Raw genomic sequence first — 22,447 nt, 5'->3', positions numbered from 1 at the left:
GTGAGAGATGAGCCCACCACCACCACGTACTGCAACTGCCCACAGACCACACGTGGAAGGGACAGGGAAGCCAAGAGCAGAAGGCGCCCTGAAGGTGGGGGGGGGGCTCTCATCAGACCATCGGGGTTGGGCCGGGGCGGGGGGTCACTGCAAACCAAGGGCTGCGGCTGAGCGGCTTGCTCCGAGCAGAGGAGCAGTTTTACATGTGGAAGGAGGAGGAGGAGGAGGAGGAGGAGGAGGGCTTGCCAAGGCTCAGCCTGGCCACTTGCCCGAGTCTGCTCGAAAGAGGGGCTGTTGCTGCTGCCCCCATCTGCCCCTCGAAGGTCACTGAACACTAGGTGGGTCTGGCGGGGGGGGTTGTGCCCAGAAGGGGCCCCCGTGGAGGGACTTCCCTGCAGAGCGGCCGCCTCCTTCCCTCAGGTGACCTGCTGCAGGCGGCAGCCATGGGGTGGGGGGTGGGGCGGTCCCCTGACGTGGCTTGCTGCTGCTGGGGTCAAGGCTGGAGGCCGGTGCGTGGCCCACCCCTTCCCAGGCTGCCGTCCTGGCCTGGCAGACTCTCCGGGACGTGGGCGTGCTTCAGAGAAGCAGGAACCACCGGCAGGTCATGACCAGCTGGGCTGGAGTGGCCGGCCGGTCCTTGCCCCTCTGAAGGACACCCACGTCCCGGGGAGGTGGTGACTCCACTCGGGGTGGCAGAGGGGACGCTCTGCCCGACAGAGGGAGGCTGCCATGGCCCCGGCCGGCTGCTGCTCAGCCTCGCAGACAGTAAGTGCCCGGAGGAGACCGAGCCCCAGCGGCTCCGGGTGGCTGTTTCCGGCCAGGGGGGTCTTCTTCCCTGCTGCCTCTCTGCAGTGCGGGTGCCAGGCTTGTGGGGACCCTCAGCCAAGGGCCCCTGGGGGAGAGGCCCCTCTCCCACCTCCCTAGAGGGCCAGGGCCCTGATGGGTGCCCGCCAGGGCAGGGGGGCCTGCCAGAGAGGCCAAGGGAGAGGGCTGCGGAGGGAAGCCCCCACCCGCCAGGAAGGGCTCGGCAGGGCTTTCACTGGCCGCAGCGGCTCGAGGGGCTGCTTCTTGGCGTTGGGCCCCAGGCGGCCCTCGGGGGGCTCTGAGCCTCTGTCCCAGCTGGCCAGTCCCAGGTGCCGCCCAGCTGCATGTGTGTGGGGGGGGGGCAGAAAAGGTGGGGGCCAGGGGCGGGCTGCTCCAGGTTGGTCTGCTGCTCTGGCCCCCCTGGAAACGCTGGAGCCTGTGAGGGGATGGGGACTGGAACGGCAATGGCCGCAGCAGCCACGGCAGCCTGTTTCTGCTGAGCAGAGGGCAGGGGAGCAAAGGTCCCGCTCCAGCCCAGCACAACCTGCCGATGGCGCCGGCCTTGTATTTCCTCTTAGACCGCAGCTCCCTTGGGATGGGGGCGGCGGTCTTGTTTCCTTATATTTGTCTTACTACCCACAGTAAAACCTGGAGCGCTTTCCACAGCGGGGTCGAAGGCAGGGGCTCCCAAGTGGGGGCCTCCAGAAGCTGCTGGACTCCCACTCCCATCAGCCCCATTGTAGCTGGGGATGATGGGAGTTGTAGTCCAGTGCCCTGACCCTGGTCTAAGGGCGCCCAATGCAGCCGTCCTGAGCTTGCTGAAGCTGAGCAAGCCTAGCTGTGGTCAGGCTTTGGATGGCAGACCCCGGGGGGGCCCCCTTGGGGGGTGGGGGCCTGCCCGGCATGCAGCAGGTCCCAGGTTCAATCCCTGGTGGCTGCATCTCCCCTTCCCTGCCTGCCGCCTTGGAGCAGCTGAGCCAGTGGCCAGGGCCACGTCTTCGGCCCCCATCATGGAACAGGCCTCCTGCCGCCCCCACCTCTCTTGGGGCAGGCCGGGCGGGGAGGGGACAACCTCCTCACTGTGCTTTAGGGAGGGACCTTTCCTCGCACGCAGGCACAGGATAGGCCGCCTTGGCCCAGCATTGGGGCGTGTTGGAGGGAAGGGCAGGGGCGGGGGAAGGGGCGATGCTCAGGCAAGTGATCCACCAGCGCAGGATCACAGCCCCAAAGGAGGGAGGGGTGTGGACATCCAATCCCCCCCCCCCAGTTTCTCAGCAGCCAACTACTGTCATGGTCTTATAATATTATTATGTTTTATGACTTTTAAATATAGATACACTGCTCAAAGTCCCTTGTAGCTCAAACACTGTATATAAATACAAATATATTAGCATATAAAATGACAGAATTCAAGGTCACCCATCAGCAAGCAGGAGATTCAGCGGTAGACCAAAGAAAGAAGAAAGTCCTTTCCTGACATGGCACAGCAATATTATCTTTTATTATTATCCACATTTCATCTCCCGCTCTTCCTCCAAGGAGCCCAGAGCGGTGTACTACATACTTAAGTTTCTCCTCACAACAACCCTGTGAAGTAGGTTAGGCTGAGAGAGAAGGGACTGGCCCAGAGTCACCCAGCTAGTATCATGGCTGAATGGGGATTTGAACTCGGGTCTCCCCGGTCCTAGTCCCAACACTCTAAGGACTACACCACGCTGGCAAGAGTTAATGTATGGAACTCTCTGACACAAGGTATGGTAATGGCCACCAGGGCACTTTCCCAATTACACACTACAATAGTGCCACTGTGTGTCCGTTAAGTGGGCTTCCGTCCTGCCTGTGTTCTGACATCGCGGTCCCTGCACTGTCAGCAAGGTCCCGTTCACATTTCCAATGCCTTCTTTCGGATTTTATCCTTGCGTTTTCGTCGTACAATGTTGCATGTGCCTCACAAATAAAGAGCTGTATTTTCCCATTGCAGAATAGTTGCGCAAGCGGTTTACGTTTCCAAAGCGATCCTGCCAAGCCAAAGCATTTCACTGCTGAGCAGCCCGTCATCTGGAAAGCGCCCAGCTTAGTGGCTTTAAAGCGGGGGTCAGAGGGATTCATGGGGGAGGAGGGGGAGGGGGAGGGGGAGGGGGAGAGAGTGGGCTGTGATGGGCTGCATGTGCAGCGGCAGCCTGCCTGGGGGGGTCAGATGCGGGGGGGTCCACTTCGGGGGAGGGCTCCAGTCTTCCTGCCCTGTTAGGGGGCTGCCTGGGTGGCCACTGTGGGAAACAGGAGGCTGGATGGGATGGGCCTCTTAGTCTGCTCCAGCTGGTCTCCTATCATGTCCTTATTTTTGATATTTTCCCCCATTGCTTTGAGCACTGGGAAAGCCACTTAGAAATCCCTACAACAAATGCAAGGAGCTAGTCCCTGTGAGTGCTCGGCAAATGTGCCATCCCTGCAGAAGGAATGCTTTGGGAACCTTGCTCACAATCGCCTGGGCGCTTTTCAGCGTAGCCACTCAACAGCAGCAAAACGCTGCCTTTCAGGCAAATCACATTCAACATGTAAACAGCAAAGCACCCAGCAGGGGGAGCAGTCTCACGAAAACGAGCAACCCTTCCTGCTGGATATAGGACAGCAGCTCTATATCGCAGTGATTAAATCTGGAACAAGGCATTGGAAATCTGAACGGCACCCTGCTGTCTGTGTAGGGACTGCGGTGTCACAACACAGGGAGTGTGGAAGCACACTCCAGAGAGATGACGTGACCCCGTTGCAGGGTCCACTCTGGAAAGCGCCCTGGCAACCTTGCCCGGGCTGGACTTCAGCGGCATCTTCCTTCGTGTGGCTCTGAAAGGACTTGGTATAACACTGGAGTTGACCACTCCACATTTATGTTACAAAAAAGCCTTCTTGTCTGCAAAGGCTGAAAGCCTCTTAGACCGACATACACACATGAATGCAAAAAGTAGGAATCTTCCATTGAATCAGGCTCAAATAATGCCATTTTTAAAGGACTTTTAAAAATCGTGTATATAGCAGGCTGACAGCCTGTCTCTTGCCTGTTTATTAGGAGTGTGCACGAACCGCTTCTCAAATGCCTCCAGGGGACTGAACCGGACCGAGCCCAGTCTGTTGTGAACCGATTTGACCCGGTTTGATGATCTGAGGGGCTATGCTTGTAAAGGGGAATCCAGTGGGGGTTCTTCTTTACAAGCAAGGGAAATCCTGCCTTTAAAAGTCTTCTAAGGCCGGCTGGGGAGGAGGCAGAGCTCACCTTTAAAAATAGGTGCTTACTGATCCTCCAGCAGCGGCAGCAGCAGAGTTCCAGCCTCCATGCATGCACAGAGGCCCCTTGTGTGACCATGCAAATTTGCACATGCAAATGCACATGCAAATAGCCTCCACGCATCTGTGGAAGCCAGAACCAGGCCGCTCCCAACATTGGCACCACCGGAGGATTGGTAAGCACCTACTTAATTTATGGTCACCGTGTCTTAAGAAGGATATTGTGGAACTGGAGAAGATGCAGAAGAGATTATCAGGGGCCTGGAGCACCTTCCTTAGGAGGCAAGGCTACAGTATCAAAGGGCTTTTTAGTTTGGAAAAGAGGCGACTAAGGGGAGACATGATTGAAGTGAATAAAATTAGGCATGGAGTAGAGAGGGTGGACAGCGAGAAATTTTTCTCCCTGCCTCACCACACTAGAACCAGAGGTCACCTCATGAAACTGAAGGCCGGGAAATTTAGGACCAACAAGAGGAAGAGCTTTTCCACACAGCACATAATTAATCTATGGAATTCTTTGCCACAGGATGTGGTGATGGCCACCAGTTTGGATGGCTTTAAAAGGGGCTTAGACAGATTCATGGTGGACAGGTCTATCAATGGCTACTAGGCTGGTGGCTATAAACCACCTCCATCCTCAGAGGCACGATGCCTCTCAATCCCAGTGGCAGGGGAGCCACAGCAGGAGAGAGGGCCTGCCCCTTTCAACTCCTGCCTTTGGGCTCCCCAGAGGCATCTGGTGGGCCACTGTGTGGATCAGGATGCTGGACTAGATGGGTGGGCCTGATCCAGCAGGGCTGTCCTTATGTTCTTACTTTTAAAGGTGTCCTCTCTTCGCCCCCCTGGCCACCCTTAGAAGCCTTTTAAAGGCAGGATTTCCCTTTGCTTGTTAATGGGAATCCTCACCAGATTCCGCTTTACAAGCATAATGCCTCAGAGCATTGAACTGGGCCGAAGCAGTTTGAGCCGGTTCCATCAAATGGGCTGCAGCAGCTGGTTGGTGTGACTGAACCGGTTTGCGAACCAGCAGTTCAGTCTGAATTCGGTCCGAGCCACAAAACCCGGCCCATGCACACCCCGACTGTTTGTACTTCCTCCCACTCCTGGGCCCACGGTTGACCACCCCCCTCTCTGCTTCCCCCCCAGGGCAGATGGACAGCCAGCGGGCATCACCTTTGGCTGCTTTGCCTCTTGCTGACGGGCCCGCTGGGGAGCGTGGCCAGGGCCTGCCCAGCCCCTTGCCAGTGCTTTGGGAACACCACCGTCTTCTGCTCCGAGGACTTCCTCATGGACGTCCCCGAAGGCATCCCTCCCAACGCCACCCAGCTGTTCTTTGTGGAGACCTCTCTGGATTCCCTTCCGAGCCGGGCGCTCAGCCACTGCCAGGCCCTCCTCAGGCTGGCTTTCCTGGGCAACCCCATCCAGTCTCTGGGGGAGGGTGCCTTTGCAGGGCTGCCGAACCTCCAAGAACTGGAGATCTCGGCAAGCAGGCTGGAGGCTCTGGCGGGCTACCACTTCCTGGGCTTGGGCAACCTGAGGCAGCTCTCTGTCAAGTTCAGCCCCATCAAGACCCTGGAGCCGGGGCTCTTCAACCACACCCCCAGCCTGCAAGGCCTCCACCTCCAAGGGAACAGGATCGTGTCGCTGCCCCCCCACATCTTCCAGCCCCTGAAGCGCTTGGAGACCCTCGATTTGTCTCAGAACGAGCTCCCTGGGCTGCCAGAGCCCCTCTTTGAGCCGTTGGGAGGCCTGCAGCTGCTGAGGCTGAGCGACAACAGCCTGACCTCCCTCCTGCCTGGCACCTTCTACCCGCTGACAAAGCTCCAGGAGCTCCGCCTTGATGGGAACGCCCTGGCGGAGCTGCCCCTGGGAGTCTTCTCCCGGCAATCCCACCTGAGGCGGCTCCACCTGCAGCACAACGCCTTCACCCGCCTGGGGCCCTGGGCCTTCTCCGCCCTGCCCAGCCTGGCCTCCTTGAACCTGGACAGCAACCAGCTCACAGAGCTGCCGGCCGGGCTCTTGGCGGGAGCTCCTGGCCTCACCAGCCTCTCCGTGGCGCACAACCAGCTCCAGGCCATCCCAGAGAGTTTCTTCAGCGGCCTCTCCAACTTATCGCTCCTCGTGCTGTCCAATAACAGTTTGAGCACCCTGCCTGCCGGGGCCTTCCGCGGCCTGGCTGCCCTGAGGTGGCTGGATCTGGGCCACAACCAGCTCGGGGTGCTCCCCAGAGACCTCCTGGCCAACCTCACCAGCTTGGAGGTGCTGACCATTGCGCACAACCAGCTGGCGGCCCTGCCCGAGGGCATCTTTGCCTCCAACCCCTTCCTTGCCCAGGTGGCTCTGAAAGGCAACCCCTGGGCCTGTGACTGCCACCTGGCACCCCTGGCCAAGTGGCTGCAGGGCACAGACCCGCTGCTCAACAGCCAGGCCTCCTGCCGGAGTCCAGCGTACTTGGAGGGATGGGGTCTCCCCACACTGAAGCCGGAGCAACTGGTCTGTCCGCGCAAGCCAGGACCTTCCCGTTGCCGGGCAGAGCCTCAGGATCCCTCCCCAGAGCCCAGCGCCCTGCCTCAGCGATGCCCTTACCAGGACTCGGCAGGAGACGTCCACTTGGTATGTGAGGTGGGCATTTGCCACCAGCTCAGCCTGTGCCTCCCTGCGGGGGAAAGTCTGAACAGCCCCGGGCAGAATTTCAGCAGGGATCTGTCCCTGCGGGCCTCAGGCTGTGGGGCCATCCGGGTCCGGGTTACAATCAGCATTGAGGAGGAGGAGCCTCTGCCTTGACCGCAGCTCCAGGAACAGCAAACCCGGTGACCCCGAAGCAGGACATTTCTGCACCAGCACAGGGCAAGCCGTGTGGCCATCAAGGGAACGGAGGGGGTGGGGGGTCCGGGAGAGCTGGCTTGGCGTCCCACCCAGTCTGCACCAAAGCCCGGCCGGGCGGTGAGAAGCTCACACTCTCTGCGGCGCCTCAGTTCCTCCCGGGGATGCCGGAGACCTCCCCAGCCGGGCTGGGTGAAGCAGCTGCACTTCGACTGAGAGGGAAGCTCAGCTGTGCTTGGGGGGGGGGGGGGCTTTGGAGGGTCCCCCACTTGGCTTCCGGCCAAACTATTCAGAGGGCCAGCAGCGGAAGCTTAAGTAGTTGGGGGGGGGGCGGTATGGTGGGGTGTTTTTTTTGAAGAGTTCCGTCCCGTTTGCTTCACTTTGGCCCAGCTGTGGCCACCACCAGACGGTGCTTTGTTTGGGGCCGAAGAGGGCTGAAGCCAAAGAGGGCCCCACAGCTTCGCACAGGCCTAGCAGCACAGAGGGCAGGGCCGTTCCGAGGACGAATCTAGCGAAGCTGTGCAAAGTCGGCTCCCTGTCAAGAGTCTGTTCTATTGCTGGAGAGCCTCTGAACAGGGTCAGGCCAGAAAGGGAGGAGTGCGAAGGGCCCTTGGCAAGCAGCCTTCCCTCTCACCGGGGCTCCCGGACGCTGTTGACTACAACTCCCAGCATCCCCAGCCAAAGGCCGCTGCAGCCGGGGATGCTGGGAGTCGTAGTCAGCGCCATCTGGGAGCCCCTGTGAGAGGGGACAGTGCTTGGCGGTCTCCTGGGCCAACCTCCCTGCTACAGCAGCCCCGCCAGATGCCGACCAGCCCCTTTGCAAAGCGCGAGCAAAGGAGGCGGCGAGAGGCTGGGCCAGTCTGCTGCCTCTCAGCCCGGGCAGTCAGGGACCGCCCCCCGCCCCCCCCACACCCCCTTGTGTTGCAGCCGAGCTCAACCCTGCTTCTGTGCCAGCCCCACTGCTGCCTCCGTCTGAAGGGCCAGGAGCGACTCGGGGACGGCCCCCCCCATGGCCCCCTGAGCTCCCGGCTGGATCAAGCGCTTCCTCACCAACGGTGACAAACAGGCTGCGAAGACCCAAATGGTTGTAATGGCTTCGCTTTGTGTTGCTCGATTGTAAACTGCTTTGGAGCCCTATATCAACATGCGAAACAATAAAAAAAAACACCCACACACACCCTCGGACCCCCCTGGTGGTGCTGCTCCCCCCCCCCGTCCTCAGGAGCGACAGAGAACAAGCCGGCTCCTCCTCGGATGTGGCAGCCCTTCAGCGGCTTGGAGATGGCTCCCCCCCCCCGCCGCTGCTGCACTGACATGGGGGGGGGGCAGGGCTAGCTCCTCTGCACAGCCCCCACCTGACCCCCACCCGCCTCCGCTGCCCACTGTCACTCCACACCCTGCTCTGGCCACTGCAAGTGGGCGGATGGGCTGTTTCTCCTCTGTCTCCAGGGTGGAGCCTGGGGTGGGGTGGGGTGGGGGGCTGGTGGCAGCTGCGGTGTGGGGGGCAGAGCCTGGGTGTGCCTCAGTGGTGGGACATGATGGACCCAGGGTGGGGGCGGGGGGCAGAGCACATGGCAGACGCCCCCCTCAAGCCACAGTGCAGCCTCCCCCCACACTTGATTCGGGCTCCTCTCCGGAAGTTGTGCCTCCTTCCGTGGGGAGCCCCCCCAAAGGAGACGGCCCAGACCCTGCAGGCTCATGACCAGCCCCGAGACCGATGCCTGGACAGGAGCCCCCAACCCAAAGGGGCCTCCTTGTGAGACCCTTGGATGCCCCCAGCAGCCAGAGCTCATGTTTGGGGTGGGGTGGGGGGGGTGTCAAGAAGACAGCAGCAGCCCTTTCCCAGAGGCCAGCGGCAGCATCCCTGTGCCCCCCCCCCGGAGTGGCACCCAAGCGCCTTCACGCCTCTGGCCACAAGAGCTCAGCCTCTGTCTCTCCCCTTCCCCCACCCAGCAAGTGGCCTGCACTAACCCCAAAAGGGCACCACTTGCGGGGGGGGCAGGAAGGGGGGCAGGGTTCTGTCTGTCGCCTGCAGCCCCTCCCCACAGGTGAGAGAGACATCAGTCTAACTAGTTCCCCCCATCACAGCTGTCGTATTTCTGGTCAACCCCTTCCCTGATCCAGGCCAGCTTTTGCATGGGGCTTTAGTTACTGGTCTTCCAGTCCTGGGCGCTTTCCAGACCAGACCCTGCAACGGGGTCAGGAGGGATCTCTGAAGGGGGCTTCCGCACTTCCTGCGTCGGACACCGCAGCCCCTACGCGGACAGCAGGGTGCCGTCCACATCGCCAAGGCCTTGTCTCAAATTTAATCACTGCGATTTAGAGCAAGGATGTCCAGCGTTAAAAGGTTGCTGTTTTACCAGGTTGTTAGTTGCTGCGAGACGAGACGGCTCCCCCTGCTGTTCACATTCCGAATGAGACTTGCCCGAAAGGAGGCATTTTGCTGCTGTGGAGCGGCTAGTCTGGAAAGCGCCCGGGAGTGGAGGCAGAGGAGCACTTCGGCCATTTGGGAGTCTGGACCTAAAGGCCGTTGGAAAACGCCCCCCTGGAGGCTCCCCTCCTGCTGCAAGTTAAGCATCATCCCCCCCCACACACACCTCGTGAGAAACACAGTCTTTTTAACACATGGGGTATATGTTTGCAAATATGCAGGAGCAGAAACATTCCAAGATGCAGCTTAACACATTCCCATCCCACATTAGTCCATCTCTAGAGCACCCATCACAGGTCATAATCCCACTCAGCCACCCGGCAGCCAGCTGCGACCACCTGGGACAATCTAAAGAGGATTGGGGGGGGGGGGCAGGGGGTGTGGAGGCCCTGGACTTTGGCCCCCAAGTGCCGAGGTAAGAGTGTCACAGGCAGGGCACTCAACAAGGCAGGGCTAAGACACCAGCGGGCCATGCGGTCTGCACTTGCCTCTCTGTCCACAGCAGCATCTGGTCCATCCAGCTGCTGATGGTCCTGCTTCGCTCCCCTGCCTGGGCCTTGTGTGCTCCTGGATTCTACAACATCTCCTGGCAGCCCCTCCCGAAAGGCTCTCCAGCCCAGCCCTGGGCGGTTATCTCTCCATGCAGAGCTGCAGAGCCTGGTGACACCCAGTGTGCAGCTCTCCTGCTCCCGGCCGCCCAGAGATAAGGCCAAAGGGGCCTCACTCTGCACCCGGCACGCAGCTCCAGTCCAGTCCAGCGGCACCGCCAGGGACCAGGCAGGTGAGTGGAGTTCGCCTTCCGTGCTGTCTGGGATTCTGGAGACCCCTCTTTGCCTCTCCCCCAGATCCCCACACCAGAGCCTCATCCCCTGCCCCACAGGGGCCCTTCAGCCACTCCCTACACCCCCTCCCACCCACCCCCTCAGAAGGGATGGCCCGGTTAGGCGGTTGCAGCAGAAACAGTTGGGGGGGGGGCAGTAGCACCTTGAAGGCCTTGAACCCGGTCCTTGTCCCAGAGGCTTCCATGGGCCACAGTCCACATGGTGCTGTCCATAGGAGCATAGTTATAGATGAAGGGGGGGGGTGTCCTTGGGCCCCCCCTGAGGGAGAAGGACCCCCACCACCAGCTGGGTGGCCACTTACTCTTTGCTCCCCCCGCCTCTCTGCAGAAGAGCCCCTCCTCACCACTCTTTGTCCCAGGGCAGCGGGAGGAGGATGCCCTGGTTGCAGAGAGGTTTGCAAAGTGCATGGATGTGTGGCTAATGAGGCTGGATCTCCGGCTCTCTTCCAGCATGCTGCTGCCCAGAGGCCTTGCCCTCCTCCTCCTCCTCCTCCTCCTCCTCGGTCTCAGTGTGGACACTGGCAGAAGTCAGGACTATTCAGCCCCCAAGGACCACCAGGACGTCTACACACAGATCAGGGATGTCACAGAGATCCCAGACTCGGCAAGTTCCCTCATCACGGAGATGATCTTTGTGGAAACCAGCCTCGTGGCCGTCAAAGAGGGAGCCTTCCGGAACAGGCCCAACCTGAGGAAGGTTTTGTTCATAAGCAACAAGATTAGGACTGTGGAAGTGGGAGCATTTGATAACCTGGAGGACCTGGAGGACTTGGAAATAAGTGGGGCAGAACTGCAGAGCCTTCCACCCGGCGCCTTCCGAAATCTGCCTCATTTGCAGAAACTGACTCTGCGCGACTCTCGCATCCAATGGATTGAAAAGGGGCTCTTCGATGATCTCGAGAACCTGGAGGAGATGTATCTGCACATGAACGAAATCCCTTCTCTGCCGGAAGGTGTCTTTGATGCGCTGCCCAGGCTGACCTTCTTACACTTGGCCAGAAACAGGATTTCAGACCTCCCCAAGGAGGTCTTCAAGGAGCTGAGGCTGCTGAAGGTCCTCCGACTCTACGAGAACGAGCTCAGTGGCCTCCCGGAGGGGAGCCTGGACAGCCAGCAGAGCCTGACAGAGCTCGGCCTCTCCAAGAACAAGATCCAAACTCTGCCCCCCAGCTTGCTCAGGAACCTGCCCAACCTGGAGAAGCTCTTCCTGGACCAGAACCGGCTGGAGGCTCTCCCAAGTGAGGCCTTCCACGGAATGAGAAAACTCAAGCAGCTGAAACTGGCTTCCAACAGCATCCAACGGCTGCCCGGCCGGCTCTTTGGCGAGATGCCGCTGCTCCAAGAACTGGACCTGAGCAGGAACCATTTGCAGGCTCTTCCTGCGGGGGTCTTTGCAAACCTCACCAGCCTCAGGAAGCTCAGCCTGGCCCACAACCAGCTGGCAGGTGGGCCTCCCAGTGTCTTCACAGGCCTCAACAGGCTCTCGGAACTCAATCTGGAGGCAAACCTGCTCTCTTCTCTGGGGAGCCTGGCGGGGTCTTCTCTCCCGGAACTGAACACCCTCAGACTGAACAGGAACCATCTAAGGAACGTTCCCGAGGGTCTGTTTGGCAGCTTCAGCAGACTCACCTCGGTGTATCTTGGCGACAATCCCTGGAACTGCGACTGTCATCTTCTCTATCTCCACAGGTGGATGAGAGATCATTCCAAAAAAGTTAAAGACCTCAAAAAAGTGACCTGTAGAGGCACAGGGGCGCTGGCTGGGAAGGCTGTCCTTGTGCTGACAGAAGACCAGTTGGGCTGCCTAACCACCACCCCCATGGCTACCAGCTCCTCTGACACCACGTCGCTGCCCACAAGGGAGTTCACCCCAACTGTTCCCCCAGTCACTGAAGTCCTCACCACGGCTGAAGCTGCAGCCACGGCTGTCCATCAGCCCACCACCGCCACGCAGCATCTCACCACAACCCCACAAGCCACCAGCACCACCATCAGGACAACCTCTGAAACCACCACTGTTGCCACAGAAACATCCCCTCAAATAACAACCACCAGGAGTCCCACCGCAAGGGAAACCACGATCATCACCAGCAGCAACCTTAGCCCCACAGCTGGGATGCCAAGTACACCCCGCAAATGGATCCCTGCCACAATCAAAGTTCCTGGGTTTCCTACTGCCACTGCTGAGACTCAGTGTACCCCCCAGATCACAGCTACAACCCAGATTCCCTCCACAGCACCCAAACCCATGTGTGCTGGGACTCCGCCGAGGGTGGGGCCTGACACCGCTGCAGAGACCTCACTTGCCCCCACCAGGTCTGGCCTCAGCTCCTCCTGCGCAGCCCTCCAGACGCTGCCAGCCCCCGACACATCCACAGCACCCCCTGGCCAAACTCCCAGCAGCCTTGAAGCACTTCCCACTGCTCTGACGGTCTCCCTGGCAGCCACTGAAACACGCACCACCGCTCCCGGACTTGCCATCAGCACTCGGGAGGCCTCCTCCTCCTTCTCCAGGGAGGCACCGGCCCCAGCAAGCCTTGGAACCGACCGAGGCCCCAGCGCCAGCCGACCAGGCCAAGGCGCCTCCGCTGGGCCCCCCTCCACTGCTGCTGCAGAAGGAGCCACCCCGGCACCGGCACTGAGGACCCCCTCCTTCACCGGCATGGTGAGCCAGCTGCAGAGGCCCCCCGTTGGCACGGCCCCCACCCTCCCCTCGGCAGCCTCTGCCCCCTGCCGCACCCCTGCCGCCTCCCCCAGGCCCGCCCGGACCTCTCCGCCCCAGAGCCCACAGCCCAGCCCCAAAGCTGGCTTCTCTGGGCTCCCAGCCCAGCGGCCCCAGTCTTGCCAGGTGACTCTGGGCCTGTACCTGGCCATGCTCTGCGTGGAAGTCGGCGGCACCGTGGCCTTGGTCAGGCTGCTGCAGGCCCTCTACCGAGCCACGCACCCTCCAGGCCGGCTGCCTGAGCCTGTCCAGCTGGTGTGGGTGAGGCCCAGGAAGGAGGCCCGGTGAGGGGGGGGCAGCATGGCGGGCTGCGCTGGGGCTTTGCTGCCACGGGCCCTTCTCAGAGGCGGCTCAAAGTGAGGAGCCAGGAGAAGCGGCTTGTCCTCAGGGGCTGCCAGCGGGGGGGGGGGGGGACGCAGCTGCCTCTGCTTCCTGGCTGCCGCCCGAGTGGCCTGCTCCTCTCTGCCCTGCCCTCCCTGGAAGCTGCACCGCCTGCAGACCGACTGGTCATTTGCCGGGCAGAGCTGCCGCCATACAGCTTTGCCTGGTGAATGGCCGGCCTGCAGGCAGAGGCGTATCTAGGAAAAATCGTGCCTAGGGCAAGTACTGAAATTGTGCCCCCTGTCCAAACATCTGACACCCATCTTTCAGATAACTTTACCATAATATCAGCTCAAAAATACAAGTGAAGCTCCTTAATCTTTTAATATTTCAAAAACTATTTAGCAGTGGATGTAGGCAGACCAAAAAATGCTGGAAAACTACAAATTTCAGTATTCTGGGGCTCATGAAATACCCAAATACTATGTGGAGCTGTACTTGGAAAACTAAACAGAAGTGCCTGTCTAATTCTCTACTATGCATTGTAGCATCACCATTACATAAGTCTTAAAAATCAATGGAGAATTTAACTTTTCCCAGATACTCTGAAAATAATTAAAGGATATGCAGAGTAAACTGTGTCACTGCTTGGAATATATTCTAGTCTTTCAGAAAGACAGTTAAAATGAGAGAAAGAGAGCAAGAAACTCCCAGTGGGCCTTAATACTAAGGATTACACACTGATTCAAAGACAAACTCACCATTAATATTATTAAGACATCACATTTAACTCACTTATCACAAGAAGCAAAGTAAGAGCAAATGAATACAATCCTAGCTCATAAGCTTCAGCTCAGTATTCACAAGCCCTGATTCTCTTTACACAGTGCCAATCTGAATATGTGCACAGTGACTTATATTATATTAAATTTTAAAAAATTACCTGTAGCCCCTTCAGGGGGCTTCCTAAAGGCCATTGGGAGGGGGGTCTGCAAAGATTCCCAGTCCCCCTGCTGGCCTCTAGGGCCTCGCAGGGGCCATTTGAGCATGTACGGTGGCTATATGTGTGTGTGTGTGTGTGTGTGTGTGTGTGTGTGTGTGTATGTATGTATGTGTGTATATATATATATATATATATATATATATATATATATATATATATATATGGCCGCTGAAAACAAAATGGCTATCATGCATGCTCAAATGGCCTCTCCGAAGCCTGGCATGGACTAGGGCCTCACAGAGGCCATTTGAGCATGTGTGGTGGCCATTTTGTTTTCGGTGGCCATTTTTCTAATTTTCAAAAAATGGCACCCCCTTCAAGTGGCGCCCGGGGCACGTGCCCTGCCTGCCCTACCCTAGATACGCCCCTGCCTGCAGGCAGCGCAGCTCTTGGGCAGGGCAGGAAAGAGGAGCAGCCTGTGGCCTGCTCCCCCCCCCCCCGCTGCCTCATGAGGATGAGCTTTCTGCCCCCACTTTGGGAATGGCGGGTTGGGTGGGGGTGCACCTGGAAAGGGCCAGCTTGACAGTGGCTGACAAGATCCGCCCCTCCACGTTAGTCAATGGGGCAACCTGCAGGTGGCGCAAGGACACCCCAGGGCGGGGGGGGAGGGGGGAGGCAGGCAGCTGCCATGTGGCTTCAGAGAGCAGCTCAAGGAGAAATTCTGGAACATTGGCTCACGATCCCGCTGCACGTTTGAGTGATGTCCCCCCCGCCACAGGGCCTGATCTGCTATTTTGGTGTGTGTGTTTGCGGGGGGGGGTGCCTTTAGCTGTCTGCTTCTTGTGGCTTTTCTCATTGGCTGCTTCGGAGATGACCAGTTGCTGCTGCTGGCTGCACTGAGGCTGCAGCCTGGCCCCAGATGGCCTCCAACCTTGCTACGCAGCTGGGGATGTGTACACACACACACCCCCCCACTAGAGCATATGATGTGGTTACTTGGTCTGGGATAGGGGGAGGGAGAAGAAAGGCCCGCCTGCCAAGAAAGGCATCAGTGCCACTGCCCACCCCCAACTCATTCCTCTGCTGGGAGGCTTGCCTGGTACAATAGCCCCCCCTAGTGGTAGGAGGAAATTACTCATTACCTCCCCCCTGCAAATCAGGGAGTCAAACCAGACCAGCGTTTGCTTCCGTCTGGCAGTCTATCCACTCCAAAGCGACAATTAGAATTAAAACATGATGTCTTGAAACCTGAAACTGAGACCACAGATGCAGTCTGGAAAAATACTGGAGGGGACCACAGAAAACATGGGAAGTCCATGGGTCTGGAAACCTCATGTTGATTCCCCATCAGCAGTGCCTGGACAGCGTGCTACTTCCAGGGCAAGGGCAGGTATGGCCGCACCCCCAGCCCCAGGCACGGGTTCTGCTCTCTTCCTGTTCAGGAAGAACTAAAGGTCTGTTCTGTTTTTTTGCTCAGGGTCAGGCTCGGTGTGACTCCTGATTCAAAACTTCTCCAAAATTAACTTTTCTACTTCTGTGTACTTTTCTAGAGAAATATACATTTTCAAAGGGCGAGTTTCTTTTTAAAATTAGGCCTAATCTATTCCTAAACCAGGCCAACTGTTTACACGTCTTTTATCTATCATTATATATATTAAAGCATTGGTTGGTTGGTTGGTTGGTTGGTTGGTGTGAAATAAAGTCATACTTCCCGATTACCTACAGATATCAAAACTCCTGCCACTGAAATGAGCAGAATGCATGACTGTGTGTGTGTGTGTGTGTGTGTGTGTGTGTGTGTGTGTGTGATCTCTTCAGGAGAAGGCCGCCAGCTGACAGCCAGCTGACCATGCAAGCAGCCCCCAAGTGGCGCCAGAGCACAGCTGGCCAAGGAGGCCTCCAGTCTCCTGGGGGTGAACTTGAGCAGCCTGAGGTGGGGGGGGGCGGTCTGCCTTGGTTGGCGGCAACAGCTCTAATAAGGCTGGGGTGCACCAAGGGCATTGCCTCTGTCTCTTCTCTCTCCTCTCTCCTGCCCGACTCAAGAGCCTTGCTGCTGCCGACAGGCTGGCCATTCTTCAGGTAGAGATGCATGGTTAACCACATAGCTTGACCTAACAAATGGCCGGCCTTCTGGCAAAGTGGCTCTCGTGAGGGCCGAAAAGAGAGAAAAGAGCCATCCAAGCTGCCTCCTTTGGCAACCCCTGGCTTGTTAGGATTAGCCACTACTGGTTGTTGTTAGGGGTGTGCAATTTGGTATTTTCGGTTTTTTGGTTCGGACCTGAACCGAAACACCCCTGTTCTGTTCTGTGCCCGAATTTTGCTCACCTGAATCACCCCCGATTTGGTTCGGATTCGGATTTACCCGAATCCGAATCGATTTGGGTAAGAAAAATGTGTCCTGGAGCCAAAAGAGTGGGGTGTGGTGGTAGTGCCCAATGGGTGGAGGCTACCACCCAAATTTCAGGGGGATTGGGCAAAGGGCTTATTTTTGGTGATTTTTTGAAGTTTTAGTGTCTTTGGGGCAGATTGGGGCAGAAAGTGGGATATGGGCCAGAAGAGTGGGGTGGGGTGGTAGTGCCTAATGGGTGGAGGCTACCACCCCAATTGCAGAGTGATTGGGCAGAGGGCTGATTTTTGGTGAATTTCTGAAGTTTACGCGTTTTTAAGGTTTTCCCCCATTAGGTAGAATGGGGGGTGTATCGCTTCACGTCGGGGGGAAAGGGGTGGCCTAGAGCGGTGTGGGGTTGGTGGTAGTGCCGGGTAGGGGCAAGGAAGCTACCTGAATTTTTTCAAAGGATTTGGGCAGAAAATTCGGACCTGAAACAGGGGTGATTCGTTTTGGGTCCGAAAATTATCGGGTCTCATCATGGGTGATTCGGTTCGGCTCCGAATCACCCGAAATTGGTCGTTTCGGGCACAGATCGTTCTGTGCCCGAAACGTTTTGCACTTCCCTAGTTGTTGGTCACTCAGTGATGAAGAGAAGGCACTCTGCACATGCTCAGAGGCACAGCTCTCTTCATTATTCCATCATATGCAAGTAGGTGGGTGAGGAGAGCCAATTTCACACGTTGAGCCCTGGTGTGCCATTTTCAGGGACAGTGTGCCCCCCCCCCAAGGGAGGGGAGGAGTGTGCCTTTCATCCCTGTATGTGTCATTGATGAATCAGGAGGTTCAGATCCCACCCTTTCTCCAAGGATGACAGGATGGTGTCTGTCTGGGGAGGAGGCCAAGCTGCCCCATTGTCTCCACACAACAGTCCTGTGAAGTGGGCTGATCTGAGAGGTGGCAACTGGTCCGAGTGAGCTTCACACAGGGGCATAAGTATTATTGAACAAGGGGAGGAGGCAAATGTCCCTGTGCCCCTAAGGGAGAGGAGCCCACCAGCTGGGTGACAGTTCGCTCTTTGCTCCTGCACTCTGCCTGGCCTCCCTGCCACACTGGCTTGTTGCTGACTCCCTATCAGAGGGCTCATAAGAACATAAGAACGGCCCTGCTGGATCAGGCCCAAGGCAGCCCATCTAGTCCAGCATCCTAGATCGCATCCTAGATTGCACAGTGGCCCACCAGATGCCTCTGAGAAGCCCATAGGCAAGGGGTGAGGGCATGCCCTCGCTCCTGCTGTTGCTACCCTGCCACTGGTACTCAGAGGCATCCTGCCTTTGAGGCTGGAGGTGGCCCACAGCCCTCCGACTAGTAGCCGTCAATAGACCTCTCCTCCATGAAGTTATCCAAACAAAGCCATCCAGGTTGTTGGCTGTCACCACATCTCGTGGCAGAGAATTCCACAAGTGGATTATGCGTTGTGTCAAAAAGTACTTCCGTTTGCTGGTCCTAGATTTCCTGGCAATCAGTTTCATGGGATTATCCCTGGTACTAGTGTTATGCGAGAGGGAGAAGAATTTCTCTCTCTCCACTTTCTCCACACCATGCATGATTTTACAGACCTCTATCATGTCTCCCCGCAGTCATCTTTTTTCTAAACTAAAAAGACCCCGGTGTTGTAGTCTTGCCTCATAAGAAAGGTGCTTTAGGCCCCTGATCATCTTGGTTGCCCTCTTCTGTACCTTCTCCAGTTCAACAATGTCCTTTTTAAGATGTGGTGACCAGAATTGTACACAGTACTCCAAGTGTGGCCGCACCATAGTTTTGTATAAGGGCATGATAATCTTAGCTGTTTTATTTTTAATCCCCTTCCTAATGATCCCTAGCATGGAATTGGCCTTTCTCACAGCTGCCACACATTGAGTCTACACTTCCAACAAGCTGTCCACCATGACCCCAAGATCCCTCTCCTGGTCAGTCACCGACAGCTCGGATCCCATCAGCATATACTTGAAGTTGGGGTTCTTCGTCTCAATGTGCATCACTTTACACTTGCCAACACTGAACTGCATTTGCCACTTTGACGCCCATTCACCCAGTTTGGAGAGATTCTTTTGGAGCTGCTCACAATCCGTTTTGGATTTCACTACCCGGAAGAGTTTGGTATCATCTGCAAATTTGGCCACATCGCTGCTTACCCCTGCTTCTAGATCATTTATGAAACAATTAAAAAGCACCGGTCCCAGTACAGATCCCTGAGGGACCCCACTTCTTACTTCCCTCCATTGTCAAAACTCTCCATTTATACCTACCCTCTGTTTCCTGTCTTTCAACCAGTTAGCAATCCACACATGTACTTGTCCCTTTATCCCATGACTGCTAAGTTTCCTCAGGAGTCTTTGATGAGGAACTTTGTCAAAAGCTTTTTGGAAGTCCAGGTAGACTATGTCAACTGGATCACCTTGATCCACACATTTGTTGACACTCTCAAAGAAGTCCAAAAGGTTGGTGAGGCAAGATTTACCTTTGCGGAAGCCATGCTGCCTCACTCCGAGCAGGGCCTGTTCTTCTAGGTGCTTTACAATTTCATCCTTGAGGATGCTTTCCATCAATTTGCCTGGAACGGATGTTAGGCTAACTGACCTGTAATTTCCTGGATCGCCCCTGGATCCCTTTTTGAAAATCGGTGTTACATTTGCCACTCTCCAGTCCTCTGGTACAGAGCCTGATTGCAGGGAAAAGTTATATATTTTAGCAAGAAGGCCGGCAATTTCACATTTGAGTTCTTTGAGGACTCTTGGATGGATACCATCCAGCCCTGGTGATTTGTTAGTTTTCAGTTTTTCCAGACAGTTTAGAACATAATCTCTCGTCACTTCTATCTGACTCAGTTCTTTAGCCTCCTTCCCTAAAAAGCCTGGTTCAGAAACAGGTATATGCTCAGTATCCTCTGCCGTGAAGACGGATGCAAAGAACTCATTGAGCCTCTCTGCAACCTCCATAGCTCAAGAGAAAGAGGTCCTCCCCAGAAGGGGAGGGGGAGGAGTATTAGGCAGCACCCCCTCCCCACCTTTCTGGCTGGCTGATTGACTCCTACAGATTAACTGCACAGCTCTACCTGACAAATGGCTGGCTTGCAGGGAGCTCCGCTCTTGGGCAGGGCGGCAAGACAGAGAAGAGACACCCCAGCGGCTGCCAGGAAGCAGAGGCAGCTGCGCCCCCTTTGCCCCCCCCCCCGCGGTTGGTTCGGATGAGCCACTACGGGACCCATTCGGGCATTTTGAGTGTCCTGCAGGAGGCCCGATTCACACATTACGCAGCTGCAAGTGTATGTTTCCCACCAACCCTCAGGAGGAGCTAGAGCCAATCCCGGCTCCCTGGCCTGACACGTGTTTGCCAAATTCACAAGCTGTGTTTGAAGCCAACTCTTTGAAATCTTGAGCAGGAAGCAGCCCAACCCCCCAGGCAGCAGCTGCGGCTGAAATGCTTGCTGTGGACCTGTCCATGTGGAAGCCGTCCTCCTCACCCGCACAGGGGTCCAGCCTGCCTCTTGCCTAGTCCAGGGAGTCTTCCAGACGGGGCAGCGAGGGGAGGACGCGCTCCAGGGGGCTGGCGGACCTGGCTGGAAAGGGTCTGGAGGGTTCCTAGCGGAGTCGGCCTGGGAGGACCCACCGCCCACCCGCCCAGAACAATTAGGCTTCAGGAAATGGGCCCAGTGGCTATGAACCTCTCCTCCAGCAAAGGTCTGGGCAGCATTTGGCTACCTTCAGCTGCTGACTGGAGTCCTGACTCCCAACAACATCTGGAAAATGTAGCAGCCAATCGGTGTGTGGGGGGGCAGGAGGAGGATGCCAGCCAGGTGGGGTAACGAGAGCCAGCTGGAGGCCAAGTGCCGTACCTGGCAGCTCATCCATCTGCCTCTGGCTGTGGGTTTCTTCTTCCCAGAGGCTCCTTCCTTCCCAGGGGCCTGGCTTCTGGCAAAGTCAGCCTGGCCCAGGTGAGAGCAGCTCTGGCTGTCAGATCCTGGATGGCGGCCTGTGCTTGGAGCGGGGGGGGGGGGCAGGGATTAGCACAACATTATCACATCCTGCCTGGGGGGGGCCTTCCAGGAGGCACCACACTGGGGGTCAAAAGATTTTCATGCAGGAGTCTGCTGGGAAGCTGCCGGGTGAAGCACCCACATCTGTCCTGTGGACTTCCTTGTGCACCTGGATGGAAGCTTGGGGGTTGAAGGCACCCTTTTGTGTGTGGGGAGGTGCGCCCCTCCCCCCCAAAAAACCCTGCAGCCCTGTATTGGTTCCAGGGGACCAATTGACATTTTTTTAAAAACTGAATTTAGACTTTTAAAAGCATATTTAAATCTTATGGCATTGTTGAAGACTAAAGCAAAAAAAGCTTTTGTTCCGTGGCCATTAAAAAAAACCCCAACAACCTATGAATACAGGCTCTCTGGGTTTTCTGTGATTAAAATGTACCCCAGAGGAAGTTTACATCAATTTTTGCAACCAATTATGTATTGAATATCCCTGGTTTTCTTTGGTAGAATACAGGAGGAGTTGACCATTGCCTTCTCCCATGCAGTAAGTATCAGCGGGGATTTTGTTAGTCAAGCATTTCCCCACTGTGCCACTTAAGGTGGCTATAGCATACTTGGACTTCCAAAAAGCTTTCAACATAGTTCCCCATCAAAGGCTCTTGAGTAAACTTAGCTGTCATGAAGCTTTTCACACAGGGCCTATAATAAGAGCCATCTTATTTATTTATTATTTATGTGTGTAAACCACCCTGAGCCATTTTTGGAAGGGCGGAATAGAAATTGAAATAATAATAATAATAATAATAATAATAATAATAATAATAATAATAAAAGAAATAATCCCCCAGTGAGGCACTACCTTGGCGTGGTTGTGGGGCTTGCGTGCTCTGAGGAAGGTGAGAGCTATGCCAGAGGTCCAACCATACTGGACAGGTCTCACCAGAGGAGCCAGACAAAGAGTGCCTCTCCCATCAACAATATGGTGAGATGTAACTTTAATAAATCTATACCGGATCGGTCATCGCCCGAGTCAACAAGGACCGCACCAGGTGCTGGAGTCCCTGGACATCTGGTGGCAAGTGGGCAACAGGACTCAGGATCTTCAGCTGAGCAACCAAGGCTGGAGACTGCAAAGTTACTGGAAGAAACATCGCTTAACCAGAAAAAATATACAAAAAATGCCAACAAGGAAATAATGAAGAAACAAACCAACTAATGTACAGTGCAGCAACAATAACAACACAAGAGCTCAGATATAAGATCAGTGGACCTGTAAAAAAAGAAAGAAGTGCATTACCTAAATGGAAGATTAGATTAGAAAATAAAATCTCCAGGCTTAGATCAGATGCTAGTAAATTGAAAGATATGAAAGACAAGAAGCTGAAGAATGAAAACACCAAACAGTATCTGATCCAAAAATACCACCTAGATTCAAGGGAAATTAGAGACGTCCTGGAAATAATAAAGCAGCAAATAGCAGTGTCAAAGAAGATTAGCAGATATGAAGCCAGAATTACCACAACACAGGCAGAATCTCCAATTCCAGTCGACTCAGAGACGTTTCTACCAAAGCATAGAAGGAGAAACTGCAAGAAACTTAGAAACACCAAATAAAGAAGAAACAGTGCAATTCTGGGGGAAATTATGGAACAATCCAATAGATTATAATAAAAAAGCAGGCTGGATGAAAGAGGTCAAAAAATGTAACCAACAAATGCAAGATCTAATAATAACACCAGAATTAATAAGTGAAAGAGCAAAGAAAATTAAAAATTGGACTGCTCCAGGCGACGACGAACTGCATGGCTTCTGGCTTAAACAGCTAACAAGCCTTCATAAACAACTATCAAAACAGTTCAATCACATTTTGCAAGGAGGTGATATTGAACAATGGCTAACAACTGGGAAAACTCATCTCATAATG

The 22,447-nt window shown here is 55.9% G+C and overlaps 2 protein-coding genes across 2 annotated transcripts; both read left to right on the top strand.

The window, feature by feature from the left end:
* Positions 1 to 697: 697 nt before the first annotated feature.
* LOC128351021 (carboxypeptidase N subunit 2-like) lies at positions 698 to 8,083 on the top strand. The gene is made up of 2 exons (XM_053310098.1): positions 698 to 765; positions 5,230 to 8,083. The coding sequence occupies exons 1-2, from the start codon at positions 730 to 732 to the stop codon at positions 6,865 to 6,867; spliced, it is 1,674 nt and encodes a 557-aa protein (XP_053166073.1). The 5' UTR covers positions 698 to 729; the 3' UTR covers positions 6,868 to 8,083.
* A 1,909-nt stretch (positions 8,084 to 9,992) lies between these two features.
* On the top strand, positions 9,993 to 13,847 carry LOC128351291 (platelet glycoprotein V-like). The gene is made up of 2 exons (XM_053310682.1): positions 9,993 to 10,118; positions 10,629 to 13,847. The coding sequence occupies exon 2, from the start codon at positions 10,630 to 10,632 to the stop codon at positions 13,186 to 13,188; it is 2,559 nt and encodes an 852-aa protein (XP_053166657.1). The 5' UTR covers positions 9,993 to 10,118; position 10,629; the 3' UTR covers positions 13,189 to 13,847.
* Positions 13,848 to 22,447: the final 8,600 nt, after the last annotated feature.

Source organism: Hemicordylus capensis, chromosome 3 (assembly GCF_027244095.1).
Source record: "Hemicordylus capensis ecotype Gifberg chromosome 3, rHemCap1.1.pri, whole genome shotgun sequence".
NCBI lineage: Eukaryota > Metazoa > Chordata > Lepidosauria > Squamata > Cordylidae > Hemicordylus > Hemicordylus capensis.
This window is presented reverse-complemented; position numbering and strand designations above follow the sequence as displayed.